Source organism: Salmo salar, chromosome ssa16 (assembly GCF_905237065.1).
Source record: "Salmo salar chromosome ssa16, Ssal_v3.1, whole genome shotgun sequence".
Lineage (NCBI taxonomy): Eukaryota > Metazoa > Chordata > Actinopteri > Salmoniformes > Salmonidae > Salmo > Salmo salar.
Genome location: NC_059457.1, coordinates 56,166,886 through 56,190,654, shown reverse-complemented (window position 1 = coordinate 56,190,654; position 23,769 = coordinate 56,166,886). Strand labels below are relative to the sequence as shown.

General features: G+C 44.9%; 1 protein-coding gene across 1 annotated transcript in view; it reads right to left on the bottom strand.

Annotated features, from left to right (window-relative positions):
• LOC123727857 (ras-related protein Rab-6B) overlaps positions 1 to 23,769 on the bottom strand; it is a 199,321-nt gene that overhangs the window by 21,994 nt on the left and 153,558 nt on the right. The window contains exons 5-6 of the mRNA XM_045697479.1: positions 22,172 to 22,283; positions 11,985 to 12,078 (exon numbers count right to left, since the gene is read on the bottom strand). Of these exons, the coding sequence (XP_045553435.1) occupies positions 11,985 to 12,078; positions 22,172 to 22,283 (206 nt within the window). The remainder of the gene's footprint in view (positions 1 to 11,984; positions 12,079 to 22,171; positions 22,284 to 23,769) is intronic.

The following is a 23,769-nucleotide window of genomic DNA, read 5'->3' as shown; positions in this document are numbered from 1 at the left end:
TTAATACAGGATGTAGTGGTGAGTATTATAACTGAGGACCAGCCAACCTTTAATACAGGATGTAGTAGTGAGTATTATAACTGAGGACCAGCCTTTAATACAGGATGCAGTGGTGAGTGTTGAAACTGTCACCTGTGATAAAGCGAAGGGCCCTACTATGGTAGACAAAATCCAAAGGTTTAAGAGTCGTGGCTGCTGCATTCGGATAAATGGTATCACCATAGTCAAGAACTGACAGGAAAGTTGACTGTACAACCAGGATCAAACCCGGGTCTGTAGTGACGCCTCAAGCACTGGGATGCAGTGCCTTAGTCCGCTGCGCCACTCGGGAGGTCGAATCAACTTTCAATCCCTGGATTAGAACGTGCAACATTTGGCATCAGAGACAGATGCTTCCGCTATCTCTCATCCCCGTCCACCTATTGCAACAGAGACAGATGCTTCCGCTATCTCTCATCCCCGTCCACCTATTGCATCAGAGACAGATGCTTCCGCTATCTCTCATCCCCGTCCACCTATTGCATCAGAGACAGATGCTTCCGCTATCTCTCATCCCCGTCCACCTATTGCATCAGAGACAGATGCTTCCGCTATCTCTCATCCCCGTCCACCTATTGCAACAGAGACAGATGCTTCCGCTATCTCTCATCCCCATCCACCTATTGCAACAGAGACAGATGCTTCCGCTATCTCTCATCCCCGTCCACCTATTGCAACAGAGACAGATGCTTCCGCTATCTCTCATCCCCGTCCACCTATTGCAACAGAGACAGATGCTTCCGCTATCTCTCATCCCCGTCCACCTATTTCAACAGAGACAGATGCTTCCGCTATCTCTCATCCCCGTCCACCTATTGCCACAGAGACAGATGCTTCCGCTATCTCTCATCCCCATCCACCTATTGCAACAGAGACAGATGCTTCCGCTATCTCTCATCCCCGTCCACCTATTGCAACAGAGACAGATGCTTCCGCTATCTCTCATCCCCGTCCACCTATTGCAGCAGAGACAGATGCTTCCGCTATCTCTCATCCCCGTACACCTATTGCAACCTTTGAATAAGAACGTGATGGTCAGCTGTGTCGAAGGCCTTGGAAAAGTGTATAAATAAGGCAAGCACAATGTTTTCTATAATCTTAGCAAGTTAACACATCATCCAAAACAATGTCCTGGTCTAAATGTCCTGGTCTAAACGACCTGGCCTAAACGACCTGGCCTAAACGACCTGGCCTAAACGTACTGGCCTAAACGTACTGGCCTAAACATCCTGGTCTAAACGACCTGGCCTAAATGTCCTGGCCCAAAATATCTGGCCTAAACGTCCTGGTCTAAAACCAGACTGGTGAACATATAGAAGAGAAGTTTAAAAAAAAGTTCTTAGCTGATAGTTGGCCAGGGATTCTAAAACTCTGGAAAGGCAAGATAATGTAAAGATCTCCTCCTCCAAGATAATGTAAGGATCTCCATCTTCAAGATAATGTAAGGATCTCCATCTTCAAGATAATGTAAGAATCTCCTCCTCCAAGATAATGTAAGGCTCTCCATCTTCAAGATAATGTAAGGATCTCCTCCTCCAAGATAATGTAAGGATCTCCATCTTCAAGATAATGTAAGGATCTCCATCTTCAAGATAATGTAAGAATCTCCTCCTCCAAGATAATGTAAGGCTCTCCATCTTCAAGATAATGTAAGGATCTCCTCCTCCAAGATAATGTAAGGATCTCCATGTTCAAGATAATGTAAGGATCTCCATCTTCAAGATAATGTAAGAATCTCCTCCTCCAAGATAATGTAATGCTCTCCATCTTCAAGATAATGTAAGGATCATTTGGGAAATAGTGTCACAACGTCGACTGAAGGTGGCGCCTCTCCTCGTTCGGGCGGCGCTCGGCGGTCGTCGTCGCCGGCCTACTAGCTGCCACCGATCCTCTTTTCATTTTTCTTTTGGTGAGGTCTGGTTTATGTTTGCACCTGTATTGTGTTAGATCATAAGTGGAGGGGTTATTTAGTCTCTCTGTTTAGGTTTGAGGATTGTGCGGGATTGTTTTTTGTCTGGTTTGGTTAGGTTGGGGTTTTAGGCATTTTCCTCTGCATTTTTGTGTAGTAAGGCTACGAGTTTTTGGGCTGCGCCCCTACTCTGCTTTTCGGGCTCTTACTGTGCAGTTTGGACTGTTGCCTATTAAAACGTGTGTTCACGGATCTTGGTCTCCTGCGCCTGACTTCACCCCTCCTGCTGCTTTGAGTTCCCTGACAAATAGATGTTAATTATCTAAGTCAGAAGGGGAAGGACTTGTGCCGCTTTCCAGATCTTAAAGACGACACCAGAAACAACTGTCAAGTTAATAATACAGGTAAATGGTTCTGCAATAAGTGGGGCAGAGAATTGAAGAGCCCTTTGAGCTCAAAAGTAGTGCACTACATATAGGGAATAGGGCTCTGGTCTAAAGTAGTGCACTATATAGGGAATAGGGTGCCATTGGGAACATACAACATAACGTTTCCCAGTAACAACATAATGTTTTCCAGTAATGCTTCCCAATAACAACATAATGTTTCCCAGTAACGCTTCCCAGTAACAACATAACCTTTCCCAGTAACAATATAACGTTTCCCAGTAACAACATAACGTTTCCCAGAAACAACATAATGTTTCCCCTCTATCTCTTCTAAAGGTAGCAAACAGCACAAACACGTTTCAGGCCTTTTTGGTTTCCTTTCGGATCATGAAACATCCTGGACATGAATATATGGAACAGCCATTAGACCAGAAGCAACAGAAAACGGTGCAATTTGGTTAAATGCCTTCAAGGCCCTACAAATGGTCAAAAACTCCAGCCACCCAAGTCATAGACTGTTCTCTCTGGTATCACATGACAAGCTCTACTGATGCACCAAGTCTGGAACCAACTGGATCCTGAACAGCTTCTACCCCCCAATCCATAAGACTGCTAAATAGTTAGTTAAATAGTTAACCAAATAGCTTCCCGGACAATCTGCCTTGACCCTTTTTGCACTAACTTTGTTGACTCATCACGTACGCTGCTGTTACTGTTTATTATCTGTCACTATATTCCTAGTTATATGTACATATCTACCTCAACTACCTGGTACCCCTGCACCTCGACTCAGTACTGGTACCGTGTGTATATAGTTAATGTATTACCTGGTACTCTGTGTTCCCCTCTACACATCCGGTGGCTCCCTATCCAGCGGATGTGTACCAAACTCACGAAAAGTGGCAGTAATAAAGCCTCTCTTGAAAAAGTCAAACCTTGACCCAGAAAATATAAAAAACTATCGGCCTATATCGAATCTCCCACAGCCCTCTCAATTTTTTGTTGTTGAAAAAGCTGTTGTGCAGCAACTTACTGCCTTCCTGAACACAAACAATGTATACGAAATGCTTCAGTCTGGTTTTAGACCCCATCATAGCACTGAGACTGCACTTGTGAAAGTGGTAAATGACCTTTTAATGGCGTCAGACCGAGGCTCTGCATCTGTCCTCGTGCTCCTAGATTTTAGTGCTGCTTTTGATACCATCGATCACCACATTCTTTTGGAGAGATTGGAAACCCAAATTGGTCTACACGGACAAGTTCTGGCCTGGTTTAGATCTTATCTGTCGGAAAGATATCAGTTTGTCTCAGTTTGTCTCTGTGGATGGTTTGTCCTCTGACAAATAAACGGTACATTTCGTTGTTCCTCAAGCTTCCATTTTAGGACCACTATTGTTTTCACTATATATTTTACCTCTTGGGGATGTCGTTCGAAAACATAATGTTACATTTCACTGCTATGCGGATGACACACAGATGTACATTTCAATGAAACATGGTGAAGCCCCAAAATTGCCCTCGCTGGAAGCCTGTGTTTCAGACATAAGGAAGTGGATGGCTGCAAACTTTCTACTTTTAAACTCGGACAAAACAGAGATGCTTGTTCTAGGTCCCAAGAAACAAAGAGATCTTCTGTTGAATCTGACAATTAATCTTGATGGTTGTACAGTCGTCTCAAATAAAACTGTGAAGGACCTCGGCGTAACTCTGGACCCTGATCTCTCTTTTGAAGAACATATCAAGACTGTTTCAATGACAGCTTTATTCCATCTGCGTAACATTGCAAAGATCAGAAATGTTCTGTCCAAAATTTATGCAGAAAAATGTATCCATGCTTTCGTTACTTCTAGGTTAGACTACTGCAATGCTCTACTTTCCGGCTACCCTGATAAAGCACTAAATAAACTTCAGTTAGTGCTAAATACGGCTGCTAGAATCCTGACTAGATCATATTACTCCAGTGCTAGCCTCCCGACACTGGCTTCCTGTTAAGGCCAGGGCTGATTTCAAGGTATTACTGCTAACCTACAAAGCATTACATGGGCTTGCTCCTACCTATATTTCTGATTTGTTCCTACCTTACATACCTACACGTACGCTATGGTCACAAGACACAGGCCTCCTAATTGTCCCTAGAATTTCTAAGCAAACAGCTGGAGGCAGGGCTTTCTCCTATAGAACACCATTTTTATGGAATGGTCTGCCTACCCATGTGAGAGACCTTTAAGTCTTTATTGAAGACTCATCTCTTCAGTAGGTCCTATGATTAAGTGTAGTCTGGCCCAGGAGTGTGAAGGTGAACGGAAAGGCTGGAGCAACGAACCGCCCTTGCTGTCTCTGCCTGGCCGGTTCCCCTCTCTCCACTGGGATTCTCTGCCTCTAACCCTATTACAGGGGCTGAGTCACTGGCTTATTGGTGTTCTTCCATGCCGTCCCTAGGAGGGGTGCGTCACTTGAGTGGGTTGAGTCACTGACGTGGTCTTCCTGTCCGGGTTGGCGCCCCCCCTTGGGTTGTGCCGTGGGGGAGATCTTTGTGGGCTATACTCGGCCTTGCCTCAGGATGGTAAGTTGGTGGCTGAAGATTTCCCTCTAGTGGTGTGGGGGCTGTGCTTTGGCAAAGTGGGTGCGGTTATATCCTGCCTGTTTGGCCCTGTCCCGGGGGTATCATCGGATGGGGCCACAGTGTCTCCTGACCCCTCCTGTCTCAGCCTCCAGTATTTATGCTGCAGTAGTTTATGTGTCAGGGGGATAGGGTCAGTCTGTTATATCTGGAGTATTTCTCCAGTGTCCTGTGTGAATTTAAGTATGCTCTCTCTAATTCTCTCTTTCTTTCTTTCTCTCGAGGGACCTGAGCCCTAGGACCATGCCTCAGGACTACCTGGCATGATGACTCCTTGCTGTCCCCAGTCCACCTGGCCGTGCTGCTGCTCCAGTTTCAACTGTTCTGCCTGCGACTATGGAACCCTGACCTGTTCACCGGACGTGCTACCTGTCCCAGACCTGCTGTTTTCAACTCTCTAGAGACAGCAGGAGCGGTAGAGATACTCTCAATGATCGGCTATGAAAAGCCAACTGACATTTACTCCTGAGGTGTTGACCTGTTGCACCCTCGACAACTACTGTGATTATTATTATCTATTATCTGACCCTGCTGGTCATTTATGTACATTTGAACATCTTGGCCATGTTCTGTTATAATCTCCACCCGGCACAGCCAGAAGAGGACTGGCCACCCCTCATAGCCTGGTTCCTCTCTAGGTTTCTTCCTAGGTTCTGGCCTTTCTAGGGAGTTTTTCATAGCCACCGTGCTTCTACACCTGCATTGCTTGCTGTTTGGGGTTTTAGGCTGGGTTTCTGTACAGCACTTTGAGATATCAGCTGATGTAAGAAGGGCTATATGATGTTATTACCTGGTACACTGTGTATATAGCCATGTTATTACCTGGTACTCCCTGTATATAACCATGTTATTACCTGGTACTCCCTGTATATAGCCATGTTATTACCTGGTACTCTGTGTATATAGCCATGTTATTACCTGGTACTCTGTGTATATAGCCATGTTATTACCTGGTACTCCCTGTATATAGCCATGTTATTACCTGGTACTCTGTGTATATAGCCATGTTATTACCTGGTACTCCCTGTATATAGCCATGTTATTACCTGGTACTCTGTGTATATAGCCATGTTATTACCTGGTACTCCCTGTATATAGCCATGTTATTACCTGGTACTCTGTGTATATAGCCATGTTATCATTACTCATTGTGTATTTATTATGACTTGTATTACTACATGTTTTACTGTTGTATTATTTCTCTATGTTCTTTCTCTCTGTGTTGTTGGGAAGAGCCTGTTAGCATTTCACTGTTAGTCTACACCTTTTGTTTACCAAGCATGTGACAAATAACATTTGATTTGAAGTTATTGTTGTTTGACAGCGGCTAAGACAGAGGTCCATAAACGATGGTCTGATGTGGTCAGTTATCTCTCAAATGGTTCATTACATGTCGGTGAATCTCTCTCTCTCTCTCTTCCAACTCTCTTAATTCAATGTCAAGTGCTTCATTGGCATTGGGAAACATATGTTAACATTGCCAGAGCAAGTGAAGTAGATAATAGACAAAAGTGAAATAAACAATAAAAATGAAAAAAAATGAACAGCAAACATTACACTCACAGAAGTCCCAAAAGAATAAAGACATTACAAATGTCATATTATGTATATATACAGTGTTGTAGCGATGTACAAATGGTTAAAGTACAAAAGGGAAAATAAATAAGCATAAATATGGGTTGAATTTACAATGGTGTTTGTTCTTCACTGGTTGACCTTTTCCTGTGGCAACAGGTCACAAATATTGCTGCTGTGATGTCACACTGTGGTATTTCACACAGTAGATATGGGAGTTTATCAAAATTGGGTTTGTTTTCGAATTCTATGTGGATCTGTGTAATCTGAGGGAAATATGTGTCTCTAATATGGTCATACATTGGGCAGGATTTTAGGAAGTGCAGCTCAGTTTCAACCTCATTTTGTGGGCAGTGTGCGCATAGTCTGTCTTCTCTTGAGAGCCAGGTCTGCCTGCAGCGGCCTTTCTCAATAGCAAGGCTATGCTCACTGAGTCTGTACATAGTCAAAGCTTTCCTTAAGTTTGGGTCAGTCACAGTGGTCAGGTATTCTGCCTCTGTGTACTATCTGTTGAGGGCCAAATAGCATTCTAGTTTGCTCTGTTTATTGTTAATACTTTCCAATGTGTCAAGTAATTATCTTTTGTTTTCTCATGATTTGGTTGGGTCTAATTGTGTTGTTGTCCTGGGGCTCTGTGGGGTCTGTTTGTGTTTGTGAACAGAGCCCCAGGACCAGCTTGGTTAGGGGACTCTTCTCCAGGTTCATCTCTCTGTAGGTGATGGCTTTGTTATGGAAGGTTTGGGCATCGCTTCCTTTTAGGTGGTTGTAGAATTTAACAGCTCTTTTCTGGATTTTGATAATTAGAGGGTATCGTCCTAATTCTGCTCTGCATGCGTTATTTGTTGTTCTACGTTGTACACAGAGGATATTTTTGCCGAATTCTGCATGCAGAGTCTCAATTTGGTCTTTGTCCCATTTTGTGAATTCTTCTCCATAAAGAGCAAAGGGTTCTGTAACTGATTCAAGTATTTTTTGCCAGATCCTAATTGGTATGTCAAATTTTATGTTCCTTTTGATGGCATAGAAGGCCCTTCTTGCCTTGTCTCTCAGATCGTTCACAGCCTTGTGGAAGTTACCTGTGGCGCTGATGTTTAGGCTGAGGTATGTATAGTTTTTTGTGTGCTCTAGGGAAACGGTATCTAGATGGAATGTGTATTTGTGGTCCTGGCGACTAGACCTTTTTTTTGGAACACCATTATTTTGGTCTTACTGAGATTTACTGTCAGGGCCCAGGTCTGACAGAATCTTTACAGAAGATCTAGGTGCTTCCATCACTCTCTCTCTCTCTCTCTCTCTCTCTCTCTCTCTCCCATCTCTGTCTCTCCTTTTCTCTCTCTCTCTTTCTCTCTCTCCTCTCTCTCTCTCTCTCTCTCCTTCTCCCTCCTCTCTCTCTCTCTCTCTCTCTCTCTTCCATCTCTGTCTCTCCTTTTCTCTCTCTCTCTCTTTCTCTCTCTCCTCTCTCTCTCTCTCCTTCTCTCTCTCTCCTTCTCTCTCTCTCCCTTCCATCACTCTCTCTCTCTTCCATCTCTGTCTATCCATCATCTCTTAGTTACGACACAAGAGCGTCTGTATAGTTAATAAATGGTTTTATAAAGACAAGCTAACAGTATATTGTGTCTGTGAAGGGAACCATGTTGTCACCCAGCACTGATGCAAACACATGACCCATTGTTCTGCATTACTTCAGGAACACTAATGGAACAAAGGACCAGAGTATAACAGTTAAAACAAAGAGGATAAACACCCCACTGTTAACCCTGCCGGCTCGCCTGTGTCATTCATACACCATTGGTACAACCTACAATTTATACTAAATTATATCAGGCTATGGTCCTCCTCCTCTCTCAATCTCACTTCTTGCTTTCTCTGACTTCCTGCAGTTAGAGGTAATAGATCTGATTTCAACCAAAGCCTATTTCTATATTCGATTACAAACACTTTACACTAGTCACTGTTTATTACTCATAAATCAAGGACAAGTCAGTCACAGGGGGAAAAAAATGACTCAGTCATGCCCTCTGCCACTGGACCGTTTCCTGTCAACACTGACAGTGACAGATACAATCAGTATATGTGGTTCATGCAGGAATACGACCCAGAGATTTAGTGTTGTCAACACTCAGAGGGACTTAGAACACACTGAGCCACTGAAAGCACATTATACAGACATGCAGATTCACCGTTGTAGCCTGTCTTGGCGCTGGTCTATGAACACTCACCTGTTTGACATTGTAGCCTGTCTTGACGCTGGACTCTATAAACACTCACCTGTTTGACGTTGTAACCTGTCTTGGCGCTGGTCTATAAACACTAACCTGTTTGACGTTGTAGCCTGTCTTGGCGCTGGTCTGTATAAACACTAACCTGTTTGACGTTGTAGCCTGTCTTGGCGCTGGTCTATAAACACTCACCTGTTTGACGTTGTAGCCTGTCTTGGCGCTGGTCTATAAACACTAACCTGTTTGACGTTGTAGCCTGTCTTGGCGCTGGACTCAATAAACACTCACCTGTTTGACGTTGTAGCCTGTCTTGGCGCTGGTCTCAATAAACACTCACCTGTTTGACGTTGTAGCCTGTCTTGGCGCTGGTCTCTATAAACACTCACCTGTTTGACGTTGTAACCTGTCTTGGCGCTGGTCTATAAACACTCACCTGTTTGACGTTGTAGCCTGTCTTGGCGCTGGTCTATAAACACTCACCTGTTTGACGTTGTAGCCTGTCTTGGCGCTGGTCTATAAACACTAACCTGTTTGACGTTGTAGCCTGTCTTGGTGCTGGTCTCTATGAACACTCACCTGTTTGACGTTGTAACCTGTCTTGGCGCTGGTCTATAAACACTCACCTGTTTGACGTTGTAGCCTGTCTTGGCGCTGGTCTCAATAAACACTCACCTGTTTGACGTTGTAGCCTGTCTTGGCGCTGGTCTCTATAAACACTAACCTGTTTGACGTTCTAGCCTGTCTTGGCGCTGGTCTATAAACACTCACCTATTTGACGTTGTAGCCTGTCTTGGCGCTGGTCTATAAACACTCACCTGTTTGACGTTGTAGCCTGTCTTGGCGCTGGTCTCAATAAACACTCACCTGTTTGACGTTGTAGCCTGTCTTGGCGCTGGTCTATAAACACTCACCTGTTTGACGTTGTAGCCTGTCTTGGCGCTGGTCTCTATAAACACTAACCTGTTTGACGTTGTAGCCTGTCTTGGCGCTGGTCTCTATAAACACTCACCTGTTTGACGTTGTAGCCTGTCTTGGCGCTGGTCTCTATAAACACTAACCTGTTTGACGTTGTAGCCTGTCTTGGCGCTGGTCTCTATAAACACTCATCTGTTTGACGTTGTAACCTGTCTTGGCGTTGGTCTGTATAAACACTCACCTGTTTGACGTTGTAGCCTGTCTTGACGCTGGTCTCAATAAACACTAACCTGTTTGACGTTGTAGCCTGTCTTGGCGCTGGTCTGTATAAACACTAACCTGTTTGACGTTGTAGCCTGTCTTGGCGCTGGTCTCTATAAACACTCACCTGTTTGACGTTGTAGCCTGTCTTGGCGCTGGTCTATAAACACTAACCTGTTTGACGTTGTAGCCTGTCTTGGCGCTGGACTCAATAAACACTAACCTGTTTGACGTTGTAGCCTGTCTTGGCGCTGGTCTATAAACACTAACCTGTTTGACGTTGTAGCCTGTCTTGGCGCTGGTCTATGAACACTAACCTGTTTGACGTTGTAGCCTGTCTTGGCGCTGGTCTATAAACACTAACCTGTTTGACGTTGTAGCCTGTCTTGGCGCTGGACTCAATAAACACTCACCTGTTTGACGTTGTAGCCTGTCTTGGCGCTGGTCTCAATAAACACTCACCTGTTTGACGTTGTAGCCTGTCTTGGCGCTGGTCTCTATAAACACTCACCTGTTTGACGTTGTAACCTGTCTTGGCGCTGGTCTATAAACACTCACCTGTTTGACGTTGTAGCCTGTCTTGGCGCTGGTCTATAAACACTCACCTGTTTGACGTTGTAGCCTGTCTTGGCGCTGGTCTATAAACACTAACCTGTTTGACGTTGTAGCCTGTCTTGGTGCTGGTCTCTATAAACACTCACCTGTTTGACGTTGTAACCTGTCTTGGCGCTGGTCTATAAACACTCACCTGTTTGACGTTGTAGCCTGTCTTGGCGCTGGTCTCAATAAACACTCACCTGTTTGACGTTGTAGCCTGTCTTGGCGCTGGTCTCTATAAACACTAACCTGTTTGACGTTGTAGCCTGTCTTGGCGCTGGTCTATAAACACTCACCTATTTGACGTTGTAGCCTGTCTTGGCACTTTTCTATAAACACTCACCTGTTTGACGTTGTAGCCTGTCTTGGCGCTGGTCTCAATAAACACTCACCTGTTTGACGTTGTAGCCTGTCTTGGCGCTGGTCTATAAACACTCACCTGTTTGACGTTGTAGCCTGTCTTGGCGCTGGTCTCTATAAACACTAACCTGTTTGACGTTGTAGCCTGTCTTGGCGCTGGTCTCTATAAACACTCACCTGTTTGACGTTGTAGCCTGTCTTGGCGCTGGTCTCTATAAACACTAACCTGTTTGACGTTGTAGCCTGTCTTTTCGCTGGTCTCTATAAACACTCACCTGTTTGACGTTGTAACCTGTCTTGGCGTTGGTCTGTATAAACACTCACCTGTTTGACGTTGTAGCCTGTCTTGACGCTGGTCTCAATAAACACTAACCTGTTTGACGTTGTAGCCTGTCTTGGCGCTGGTCTGTATAAACACTAACCTGTTTGACGTTGTAGCCTGTCTTGGCGCTGGTCTCTATAAACACTCACCTGTTTGACGTTGTAGCCTGTCTTGGCGCTGGTCTATAAACACTAACCTGTTTGACGTTGTAGCCTGTCTAGGCGCTGGACTCAATAAACACTAACCTGTTTGACGTTGTAGCCTGTCTTGGCGCTGGTCTATAAACACTAACCTGTTTGACGTTGTAGCCTGTCTTGGCGCTGGTCTATAAACACTCACCTGTTTGACGTTGTAGCCTGTCTTGGCGCTGGTCTATGAACACTAACCTGTTTGACGTTGTAGCCTGTCTTGGCGCTGGTCTCAATAAACACTCACCTGTTTGACGTTGTAGCCTGTCTTGGCGCTGGTCTCTATAAACACTAACCTGTTTGACGTTGTAGCCTGTCTTGGCGCTGGTCTCTATAAACACTAACCTGTTTGACGTTGTAGCCTGTCTTGGCGCTGGACTCAATAAACACTCACCTGTTTGACGTTGTAACCTGTCTTGGCGCTGGTCTCTATAAACACTAACCTGTTTGACGTTGTAGCCTGTCTTGGCGCTGGTCTCAATAAACACTAACCTGTTTGACGTTGTAGCCTGTCTTGGCGCTGGTCTGTATAAACACTAACCTGTTTGACGTTGTAACCTGTCTTGGCGCTGGTCTGTATAAACACTAACCTGTTTGACGTTGTAACCTGTCTTGGCGCTGGTCTCTATGAACATGACGCTGAGCTCCTTGGCTCGCTGTTCTCCTTCCTCTATGGTGATCTGCCTGGGAGGGGAGAGGACAGGAATCCACATCAAATCACTGACTGAAGAACATCTTAAATAAGCAGTGACCGAAAAATAAAAAAATAAAGAAAAAACGTTTACGTTGATGATTTTTTTTTGCGCAAATCAAATCATTTTCCCATGTTGATTCAACGTCATCACATTGCTTTTAAAAAAAAAATGTTTTAATGATGTGGAAGTAACGTTGATTCAACCAGTTTGTGCCCGAATGGTGAGGTACTGTAGTCTACAGACTACAACAAGCCACAGCCAGCCACACTGAGCAGCACTGTCTGCCAGCACTCTCCCAACTAACATCAAAAAACATTGTACAATAAGTTATGGTGAAGCTGATTGATGGTGTTGTGGCCTGAAAAAAATGTATTAATTACTGCCTATTCCTATGAAATGTTGTCCATGCATGAGTTCCTGGGAAGGTGAGAAAGGGAGAGAGTCAGGTGCACAGAATGGAAGGAGGGGACTACAGTTGAATATTAGCCGGGCTGGCTAAATATGGCACATGCGTTTACAAATGCTGATTCATTTGCCTTGGCCATGTCAAAGAACACCTAGTAAAGTCAAACCATATGGTGAGGAGACTATAGGATCCTGCTAGGCTGACAACACAACCCAGCCAGACCTGAGCAAAAAGACATTGAAAAAACATTGAAAATATGTGTTTTTGGATGAAAATATGTTGAAAAAACATATTTTCAACCAATTTTGATCCCTATGCAGCCTGGTAGATAAACCCACTGTGTTTCTATCACAGACCATCCAGCCCAGACTGGTAGATAAACCCACTGTGTTTATATAACAGACCATCCAGCCCAGACTGGTAGATAAACCCACTGTGTTTATATAACAGACCATCCAGCCCAGACTGGTAGATAAACCCACTGTGTTTATATAACAGACCATCCAGCCCAGCCCAGACTGGTAGATAAACCCACTGTGTTTATATAACAGACCATCCAGCCCAGACTGGTAGATAAACCCACTGTGTTTATATAACAGACCATCCAGCACAGACTGGTAGATAAACCCACTGTGTTTATATAACAGACCATCCAGCCCAGCACAGACTGGTAGATAAACCCACTGTGTTTATATAACAGACCATCCAGCCCAGCACAGACTGGTAGATAAACCCACTGTGTTTATATAACAGACCATCCAGCCCAGACTGGTAGATAAACCCACTGTGTTTATATAACAGACCATCCAGCCCAGACTGGTAGATAAACCCACTGTGTTTATATAACAGACCATCCAGCCCAGACTGGTAGATAAACCCACTGTGTTTATATAACAGACCATCCAGCCCAGACTGGTAGATAAACCCACTGTGTTAATATAACAGACCATCTAGCCCAGACTGGTAGATAAACCCACTGTGTTTATATAACAGACCATCCAGCCCAGACTGGTAGATAAACCCACTGTGTTAATATAACAGACCATCCAGCCCAGACTGGTAGATAAACCCACTGTGTTTATATAACAGACCATCCAGCCCAGACTGGTAGATAAACCCACTGTGTTTATATAACAGACCATCCAGCCCAGACTGGTAGATAAACCCACTGTGTTTATATAACAGACCATCCAGCCCAGACTGGTAGATAAACCCACTGTGTTTATATAACAGACCAGAGGGAGCCAGTAGTCTTCAGAGACAGACAGACAGACAGACAGACAGACAGACAGACAGACAGACAGACAGACAGACAGACAGACAGACAGACAGACAGACAGACAGACAGACAGACAGACAGACAGACAGACAGACAGACAGACAGACAGACAGACAGACAGACAGACAGACAGACAGACAGACAGACAGACAGACAGACAGACAGACAGACAGGCTTGCATGGTGATGTAACCAGCCTGCCTTCTTGTTTGTCCTCAGTACAGCACAGCCTGGTTTGCGTCCCAAATGGGAAACCCAAAGGGCTCTGGTTAAAAGTAGTGCACTGTGTAAGGAACAGCATGTCATTGAGGACGCATTCCCTGTCTGTATTTACTACTGCTTTATATGTATTTACATGCCTGAGGGTTTAGCATGCATATCCTCTGAGGGTTTAGTATGCATATCCTCTGAGGGTTTAGTATGCATATCCTCTGAGGGTTTAGTATGCATGTCCTCTGAGGGTTTAGCATGCATGTCCTCTGAGGGTTTAGTATGCATATCCTCTGAGGGTTTAGTATGCATATCCTCTGAGGGTTTAGTATGCATGTCCTCTGAGGGTTTAGTATGCATGTCCTCTGAGGGTTTAGTATGCATATCCTCTGAGGGTTTAGTATGCATATCCTCTGAGGGTTTAGTATGCATGTCCTCTGAGGGTTTAGTATGCATATCCTCTGAGGGTTTAGTATTCATATCCTCTGAGGGTTTAGTATACATGTCCTCTGAGGGTTTAGTATGCATGTCCTCTGAGGATTTAGTATGCAGGCAGCTCTCTACCGATAAACCCCATCCCACCAGCCCTGGCAGGCAGCTCTCTACCGATAAACCCCAACCCATCAGCCCTGGCAGGCAGCTCTCTACCGATAAACCCCATCCCACCAGCCCTGGCAGGCAGCTCTCTACCGATAAACCCCATCCCACCAGCCCTGGCAGGCAGCTCTCTACCGATAAACCCCATCCCACCAGCCCTGGCAGGCATCTCTCTACCGATAAACCCCAACCCATCAGCCCTCCTTCAGGACAGAGTACACACTTTAATCTGTCTCTAAAAGCAGCAAGAGTCCCAGAGATACAACACAGAAGATAGCATCCTAGACTAGTCCACATTGTCACTGTACCCCTCAGACACACAGAGACAGAGACAGAGGATACTAACTCAGTCAGTCAGTCAACTTCACTCCCCGTTAGAGTTCTTGGTTCTTCTCTTCAAGGACCACTGCGTGTTTGGTTGACCTAAGGAACATTGTCCTTCATCTTTGTCTTCTTTGAATGCTTTGTTAGGGTTCTGATTTCGAAAAGCAAAAGGACAAATAAATCAACAAAAGAAGGATCAGACTATTATCAAATGCTGAGTTTTCATGATGCAGACAGAGCATTCTGCGTCCTGTCTCTGTGTCAGCGGGAGGAGATCAAGCTATCACTCATACATTCAGTTGTATTACTATTTGGTGAGGTCAAAGCCACACAGACTAATGTTTCTGTCCCAATGTGAATGTGATTATTCTCTGCTTTAGATGCTATCAGATCATGCCCCCATTTCTACACAGATCTCAATATTGATGACCATATGCATCGAGAGAGAGTACGAGAGACATACAACTTTTAGCGACACCTAGCATCCAGCTTTATCAGTCTAAGACTGTCTGTCTGAACAGAATGCATGCACATATCCTTTTAGGTCCCATTTCCATGCACTCTCTCCAAGTATCAGATACTCCCACTGAAACATGATGAATTACTGTGACACTCCTCGGATGTAGAAGGGGAATTGAGGATTCAGGGAGGGAGGGGGGAACTGAAAATTCAGGGACAGTCACAAGAATAAAAAGCATACAAGACTGGAGCTAGGTTTCCATCCATACAAGACTGGATGTAGGTTTCCATCCATACAAGACTGGAGCTAGGTTTCCATCCATACAAGACTGGAGCTAGGTTTCCATCCATACAAGACTGGAGCTAGGTTTCCATCCATACAAGACTGGAGCTAGGTTTCCATCCATACAAGACAGGAGCTAGGTTTCCATCCATACAAGACTGGAGCTAGGTTTCCATCCATACAAGACTGGAGCTAGGTTTCCATCCATACAAGACTGGAGCTAGGTTTCCATCCATACAAGACAGGAGCTAGGTTTCCATCCATACATGACTGGATCTAGGTTTCCATCCATACAAGACAGGAGCTAGGTTTCCATCCATACAAGACTGGAGCTAGGTTTCCATCCATACAAGACAGGAGCTAGGTTTCCATCCATACAAGACAGGAGCTAGGTTTCCATGCATACAAGACTGGAGCTAGGTTTCCATCCATACAAGACAGGAGCTAGGTTTCCATCCATACAAGACTGGATCTAGGTTTCCATCCATACAAGACAGGAGCTAGGTTTCCATCCATACAAGACAGGAGCTAGGTTTCCATCCATACAAGACTGGAGCTAGGTTTCCATCCATACAAGACAGGAGCTAGGTTTCCATCCATACAAGACTGGAGCTAGGTTTCCATCCATACAAGACTGGAGCTAGGTTTCCATCCATACAAGACAGGAGCTAGGTTTCCATCCATACAAGACTGGAGCTAGGTTTCCATGCATACAAGACTGGAGCTAGGTTTCCATCCATACAAGACAGGAGCTAGGTTTCCATCCATACAAGACTGGAGCTAGGTTTCCATCCATACAAGACTGGAGCTAGGTTTCCATCCATACAAGACAAGAGCTAGGTTTCCATCCATACAAGACTGGAGCTAGGTTTCCATCCATACAAGACTGGAGCTAGGTTTCCATCCATACAAGACAAAAGCTAGGTTTCCATCCATACAAGACTGGAGCTAGGTTTCCATCCATACAAGACTGGAGCTAGGTTTCCATCCATGCAAATGTTATGTTTAATTTGGAAATTACAGATCTCTATCAGGCGATTGAGAAGTCATAAGCGGGCCGTAGCAATTCCACATCAGAACGGCAATTTGCATAGCATTTTAACTCATCCCGAATAATATTGCATCATTTACTTTAGGTCTGCTTCAATGGCTTTCATAAGGTAGGTAAGCATTGTTAAATGAGGACTGAAGTCAAATGTCAGTGTCCAAACATGAGTATTCAATTACATTGAAATGAATGTGTTTTCAGGTGGTATATAGTGCAACCTGCTCCAAAATGTTTTTCTTGAATTTCCAAACGATCTCGCTTCTTCAATCGTGTTCAGACTACATTTTGAGTTAATACATGTGCATTATATGCAAGACTGAATATTTATTAACTTTTACTGACATATAAACCGCCTGTTTTTTTACATTTTTAACAATTTATTTACATATTCCTACTCTTCAAGGTCTCTTCTAAACAGGAATGATACAATATTCATTGAACACCAACTGAATTCCTGCCTTTTATCCAATATCTTTGGTGAGTGATATTGAGTTTTCTTACAGCCTTCAGTGGTCAAAGTTACCGGTGCCACAACAACGATGTGGCGATCTAACTTGTAAATTGATTCACTGTCAAGATTCTCTGTCAATACGCTCTCCCAGCCGGATGAGAATAGAGTTAAACGTTTAAGTAGAGATGAAAAAAAATCAGCCTCTGCTGTCAGACAGTAAACACTTAACGACAGAACAATCAGTGTGTTTCTCGACAGATCATTCACACTGAGACTAAGGCCCGGTTTCCATAGCGATGGAATTTAGGCTTACTATTGTTTTAACGATGCATCTTTCCTTTCAACGTCTGAAGACGTACCATGCGTTTCCATAAACACCACACGAGAGAACGGTCACTGAGCGCGTCGTCGGAGCGTCTGTCGATAACTGATAGGATCGAAAGAAAGGGAGGGCAGATCTCGATTTCAGCTGTCTCTATTCAAATCTTTCCTAAAAAAAAAATGTGTTCAATTATTTTATAATACTGACCACGGATCACCTTCTAGAGAGATATTACCACCTAGAGCAGCAAACATTGAGGCGGTTTATTCTAAATGCACTATATCGCCGATTTGGCACTTCATGAAATATATTGCGACAGATTACAGACAGTAGTCTACAAATAGAAAAGTAGAAATCAGTTGATTGAACATGAAATGTATTTTGATATTGTTGAAAAAGGCTTACAGCCTACTGTTTATGTCATTTCGGGCTTTGAAGCATTTTAACACACTGCACCATGTCAACACACCAGCCTTAACACATTGCATCATGTCAACACACCAGCCTTAACACATTGCATCATGTCAACACACCAGCCTTAACACATTGCATCATGTCAACACACCAGCCTTTACACACTGCATCATGTCAACACACCAGCCTTAACACACTGCACCATGTCAACACACCAGCCTTAACACACTGCACCATGTCAACACACCAGCCTTAACACACTGCACCATGTCAACACACCAGCCTTTTGCTCCTATATCTCACCTGTGGTAGCTATCTGATCTAACCCCTGTTTTACAGCCTGATTTAATCCCTGTCCTACAGCCTGATCTAACCCCTGTTTTACAGCCTGATCTAACCCCTGTCCTACAGCCTTATCTAACCCCTGTCCTACAGCCTGATCTAACCCCTGTCCTACAGCCTGATCTAACCCCTGTCCTACAGCCTGATCTAACCCCTGTCCTACAGCCTGATCTAACCCCTGTCCTACAGCCTGATCTAACCCCTGTCCTACAGCCTGATCTAATCCCTGTCCTACAGCCTGATCTAACCCCTGTTTTACAGCCTGATCTAACCCCTGTCCTACAGTCTTATCTAACCCCTGTCCTACAGCCTGATCTAACCCCTGTTTTACAGCCTGATCTAACCCCTGTCCTACAGCCTGATCTAACCCCTGTCCTACAGCCTTATCTAACCCCTGTCCTACAGCCTGATCTAACCCCTGTTTTACAGCCTGATCTAACCCCTGTCCTACAGCCTGATCTAATCCCTGTCCTACAGCCTGATCTAACCCCTGTTTTACAGCCTGATCTAACCCCTGTCCTACAGCCTGATCTAACCCCTGTTTTACAGCCTGATCTAACCCCTGTTTTACAGCCTGATCTAACCCCTGTTTTACAGCCTGATCTAACCCCTGTTTTACAGCCTGATCTAACCCCTGTTTTACAGCCTGATCTAACCCCTGTCCTACAGCCTTATCTAACCCCTGTCCTACAGCCTGATCTAACCCCTGTCCTACAGCCTGATCTAACCCCTGTTTTACAGCCTGATCTAACCCCTGTTTTACAGCCTGATCTAACCCCTGTCCTACAGCCTGATCTAACCCCTGTTTTACAGCCTGATCTAACCCCTGTCCTACAGCCTGATCTAACCCCTGTCCTACAGCCTGATCTAACCCCTGTCCTACAGCCTGATCTAACCCCTGTTTTACAGCCTGATCTAACCCCTGTCCTACAGCCTGATCTAACCCCTGTTTTACAGCCTGATCTAACCCCTGTTTTACAGCCTGATCTAACCCCTGTCCTACAGCCTGATCTAACCCCTGTCCTACAGCCTGATCTAACCCCTGTTTTACAGCCTGATCTAACCCCTGTTTTACAGCCTGATCTAACCCCTGTCCTACAGCCTGATCTAACCCCTGTTTTACAGCCTGATCTAACCCCTGTCCTACAGCCTGATCTAATCCCTGTCCTACAGCCTGATCTAACCCCTGTCCTACAGCCTGATCTAACCCCTGTTTTACAGCCTGATCTAACCCCTGTTTTACAGCCTGATCTAACCCCTGTCCTACAGCCTGATCTAACCCCTGTCCTACAGCCTGATCTAACCCCTGTCTTACAGCCTGATCTAACCCCTGTCTTACAGCCTGATCTAATCCCTGTCCTACAGCCTGATCTAACCCCTGTCCTACAGCCTGAAAGAGCAATTATCTGCCTTAATGGCCACCTTCCTTGAATGTTTATTGACTGATCCAGTCAGTCTGACTCAGGAAATTGCCTTACAGAGCACTTTATCTGCCTTCCCTGTCTTTCTCCAGATCAATTAGACACTGGAGCTGCATGCAGAAAGCAGGGAGTAGGGAGCAGAGAGCAGGGAGCAGAGAGTAGGGAGCAGAGGGCAGGGAGCAAGGGGCAGGGAGCAGGGGGCAGGGGGCAGGGAGCAGGGGGCAGGGAGCAGGGGGCAGGGGGCAGGGAGCAAGGAGCAGGGAGCAAGGAGCAGGGGGCAGGGAGCAGGGAGCAGGGAGCAGGGGGCAGGGAGCAAGGGGCAGGGAGCAGGGAGCAGGGGGCAGGGGGCAGGGAGCAAGGGGCAGGGAGCAGGGGGCAGGGGGCAGAGAGCAGGGAGCAGGGAGCAGGGAGCAAGGAGCAGGGTGCAGGGCAATACAGTAAAGGAGGCAGTGGGAAGCAGTGAGCAGCACTGAGGCAAACTGACAGACCGACGCTATGCTTCATGTTTAATTGAATGTGGCTGAAAGTGCCTCTATATAGGCTGACATGCTGTCCATAAATAATAACTCCACATTTTTAACACATCACCATGAAAGGCATTTGGCTCCTACCGGCTGTTCCAGATGACTGTGTGATCACGCTCTCCGTAGCCGATGTGAGCAAGACCTTTAAACAGGTCAACGTTCACAAGGCCGCGGGGCCAGACGGATTACCAGGACGTGTACTCAGAGCAAGCGTGGACCAACAGCCAAGTGTTTTCACTGACATTTTCAACCCCTCCCTGACCGAGTCTGTAATACCTACATGTTTCAAGCAGACCACCATTATCCCTGTGCCTGAGGAAGCGAAGGTAACCTGCCTAAATGATTACCGCCCCGAAGTACTCACGTCGGTAGCCGTGAAGTGCTTTGAAAGGCTGGCTCACGACTCACATCAACACCATTATCCCGGAAACCCTAGACCCACTCCAACTCGCATACCGCACCAACAGATCCACAGATGATGCAATCTCAATCACACTCCACACTGCCCTTTCACACCTGGACAAAAGGAACACCTATATGAGAATGCTATTCATTGACTACAGCTCAACACCATAGTACCCTCAAACCCTCAAAGCTTAGCTAAGGACCCCTGGGACTAAACACCTCCCTCTGCAACTGGATCCTGGACTTCCTGACGGGCTGTCCCCAGGTGGTTATGGGTAGGCAACAACATCTGCCTTGCTGATCCTCAACACGGGGGCCCCTCAGGGGTGTATGCTTAGTCAACGCCTATTCCCCCTCAGGAGACTGTAAAGATTTGGCATGGGGTCCCCAGATCCTCAAAAATGTCTACAGCTGCACCATCGAGAGCATCCTGACCGGTTGCATCACCGCCGGGTATGGCAACTGCTCGGCATCTGACCTTAAGGAACTACAGAGGGTAGTGCGTACGGCCCAGTACATCACTGGGGCCAAGCTTCCTGACATCCAGGACCTCTATACCAGGCGGTGTCAGAGGAAGGCCGAAAAAATTGTCAAAGACTCCAGTAACCCAAGTCATAGACTGTTCTCTCTGTTACCGGACGGCAAGCGGTACCGGAGCGCCAAGTCTAGGTCCAAAAAGCTCCTTAACAGCTTCTACCCCCCAAGCCATAAGACTACCGAACAATTAATCAATCAAACGGCCACCCGAACTATTTACATTGACCCCCCCTTTGTTTTTACACTACTACTACTCTCTGTTTATCTATGCATAGTCACTTTACCCCTTTACCCCTACCTACATATTACCTCAACTACCTACATGTACATATTACCGCAATTACCTCAACTACCTACATCTACATATGACATCAATTACCTTGACTACCTGTACCCCTACCTACATATTACCTCAATTACCTCGACTACCTACATGTACATATTACCTCAATTACCTCGACTACCTACATGTACATATGACCTCAATTACCTGGACTAACCTGTACCCCTACCTACATATTACCTCAATTACCTCAACTAACCTGTACCCCCCGCACATTGACTCGGTACCGGTTCCCCATGTATATAGCCTCGTTGTTGTTATTTTTTACTTTAGTTTTTTTACTGGCCCGATTTCCATGGTTACGTCTGGTGCAGCGGTCTCTCTCTCTCTCTCTCTCTCTCTCTCTCTCTCTCTCTCTCTCTCTCTCTCTCTCTCTCTCTGAACATGCTCAGGCGTGACGAGGCACCAGCTCACTCTGAAGTAGAGTAGAGACAGACTGACAGTGTCGCAACTAACTTGTGTTTTGATTGGATCCCCAAAGACCCCAAAGACCTTTCAAAGAGAGAGAAGAGAGACATTGGACACGGACCGCTGCACCAGACGTAACCATGGAAATCGGGCCAGTAAAAGGAAGTAATGTAGTCCAGGAGCTGCGCTTTGAAACAGTGTGTCCCAAATGGCCTCCTATTCCCTTTATAGTGCACTACCTGTTAACCAGGCCCTAGGGTGCACATTTAGGCTGCAGCTAGAAATCATGACTGAATATAACACTTCTTACCTCTTGTCTCCCAAGTCTGTTTTGTTGCCAACTAGCATAATAATGACATCACTCCCTCTCTCTGTTCTGACGTCATCGATCCATTTGGACGTTTGCTGGAAAGAGTTCACATCTGTTGAGAATTAACAGAAGCAAAAGAGTAGTTGGTCAAATATCATTTTGTTTAAAGTTGAGTTTTTTTTTTACAAATAATGGTTGAGCATACAAAGTATACAGATATACTGTGTAAGATCAATATTCACAAATGGAATTGTGTATATTGATGTCAACGTTGTACAAGTGGGTTGGGTACTGGTGGAGAACCGGGACAAAAATAACACTTATAGGTTTTTTTTCGTAATCACTCATGGGTCGATAGAGCTACATAGACTTTTATGCAACTAGGTCTCACAGTCTCACGTCAGAATTAGACGTTCATCCATGTTTCTGAAACATCAAATTTCGAAGTTTACATTTTACATTTTAGTCATTTAGCAGAAGTTCTTCCAAATGTCAAATTATTTGAGGTTAGGTTTAAGTATTAACTACAAATTATTTAAGGTTAGGTTTTAGTTTAGGTATTAACTCCAAATTATTTAAGGTTAGGTTTAGGCATTAACTCCAAATTATTTAAGATTAGGTTTAAGTTTAGGTATTGACTCTGAAATATTAAGGTTAGGTTTAAGTTTAGGCATTAACTCCAAATTATTTAAGTTTAGGTTTTAGTTGAGGTATTCTCTGAAATCTTAAGGTTAGGCATTAACTCTGAATGGTTAAGATAAGGGATAAGGTTTGGGATAGCGTTAAAACAAAAATGTAACTTTCTATCGCTGAATTTGAACATGCAACCTTTGGCACCCGAGGCAGATGCTTCCCACAATACTTTGCCAATATTAATCAGTTAACATTGTGTTACTTTCGTCCCCCCTGTCTCTCCTGTACCTTCTCCCAGGCTAACACCAAAGACTAACTAGCATGATACTTGACTAGCTAGCATGATAGTTGACTAGCTAGCATGGTACTTTACTAGCTAGCACGACATTTTGTTTTACATATTTGTTGTTATTTAACCTTTATTTAACTAGGTAAGACATCTGACTAGATAGCATGATCCTTGACTAGCTAGCATGACACTTGACTAGCTAGCATGGTCCTTGACTAGCTAGCATGGTCCTTGACTAGCTAGCATGATCCTTGACGAGCTAGCATGACACTTGACTAGCTAGCATGACACTTGACTAGCTAGCATGACACTTGACTAGCTAGCATGATCCTTGACTAGCTAGCATGACACTTAACTAGCGAGCATGACACTTGACTAGCTAGCATGATCCTTGACTAGCTAGCATGACACTTGACTAGCTAGCATGGTACTTGACTAGCTCGCATGACACTTGACTAGCTAGCATGGTACTTGACTAGCTCGCATGACACTTGACTAGCTAGCATGGTACTTGACTAGCTAGCATGGTACTTGACTAGCTAGCATGGTCCTTGACTAGCTAGCATGGTACTTGACTAGCTAGCATGGTACTGGACTAGCTAGCATGACATTTTGTTTTACATATTTTTTGTTATTTAACCTTTATTTAACTAGGTAAGACATTTGACTAGCTAGC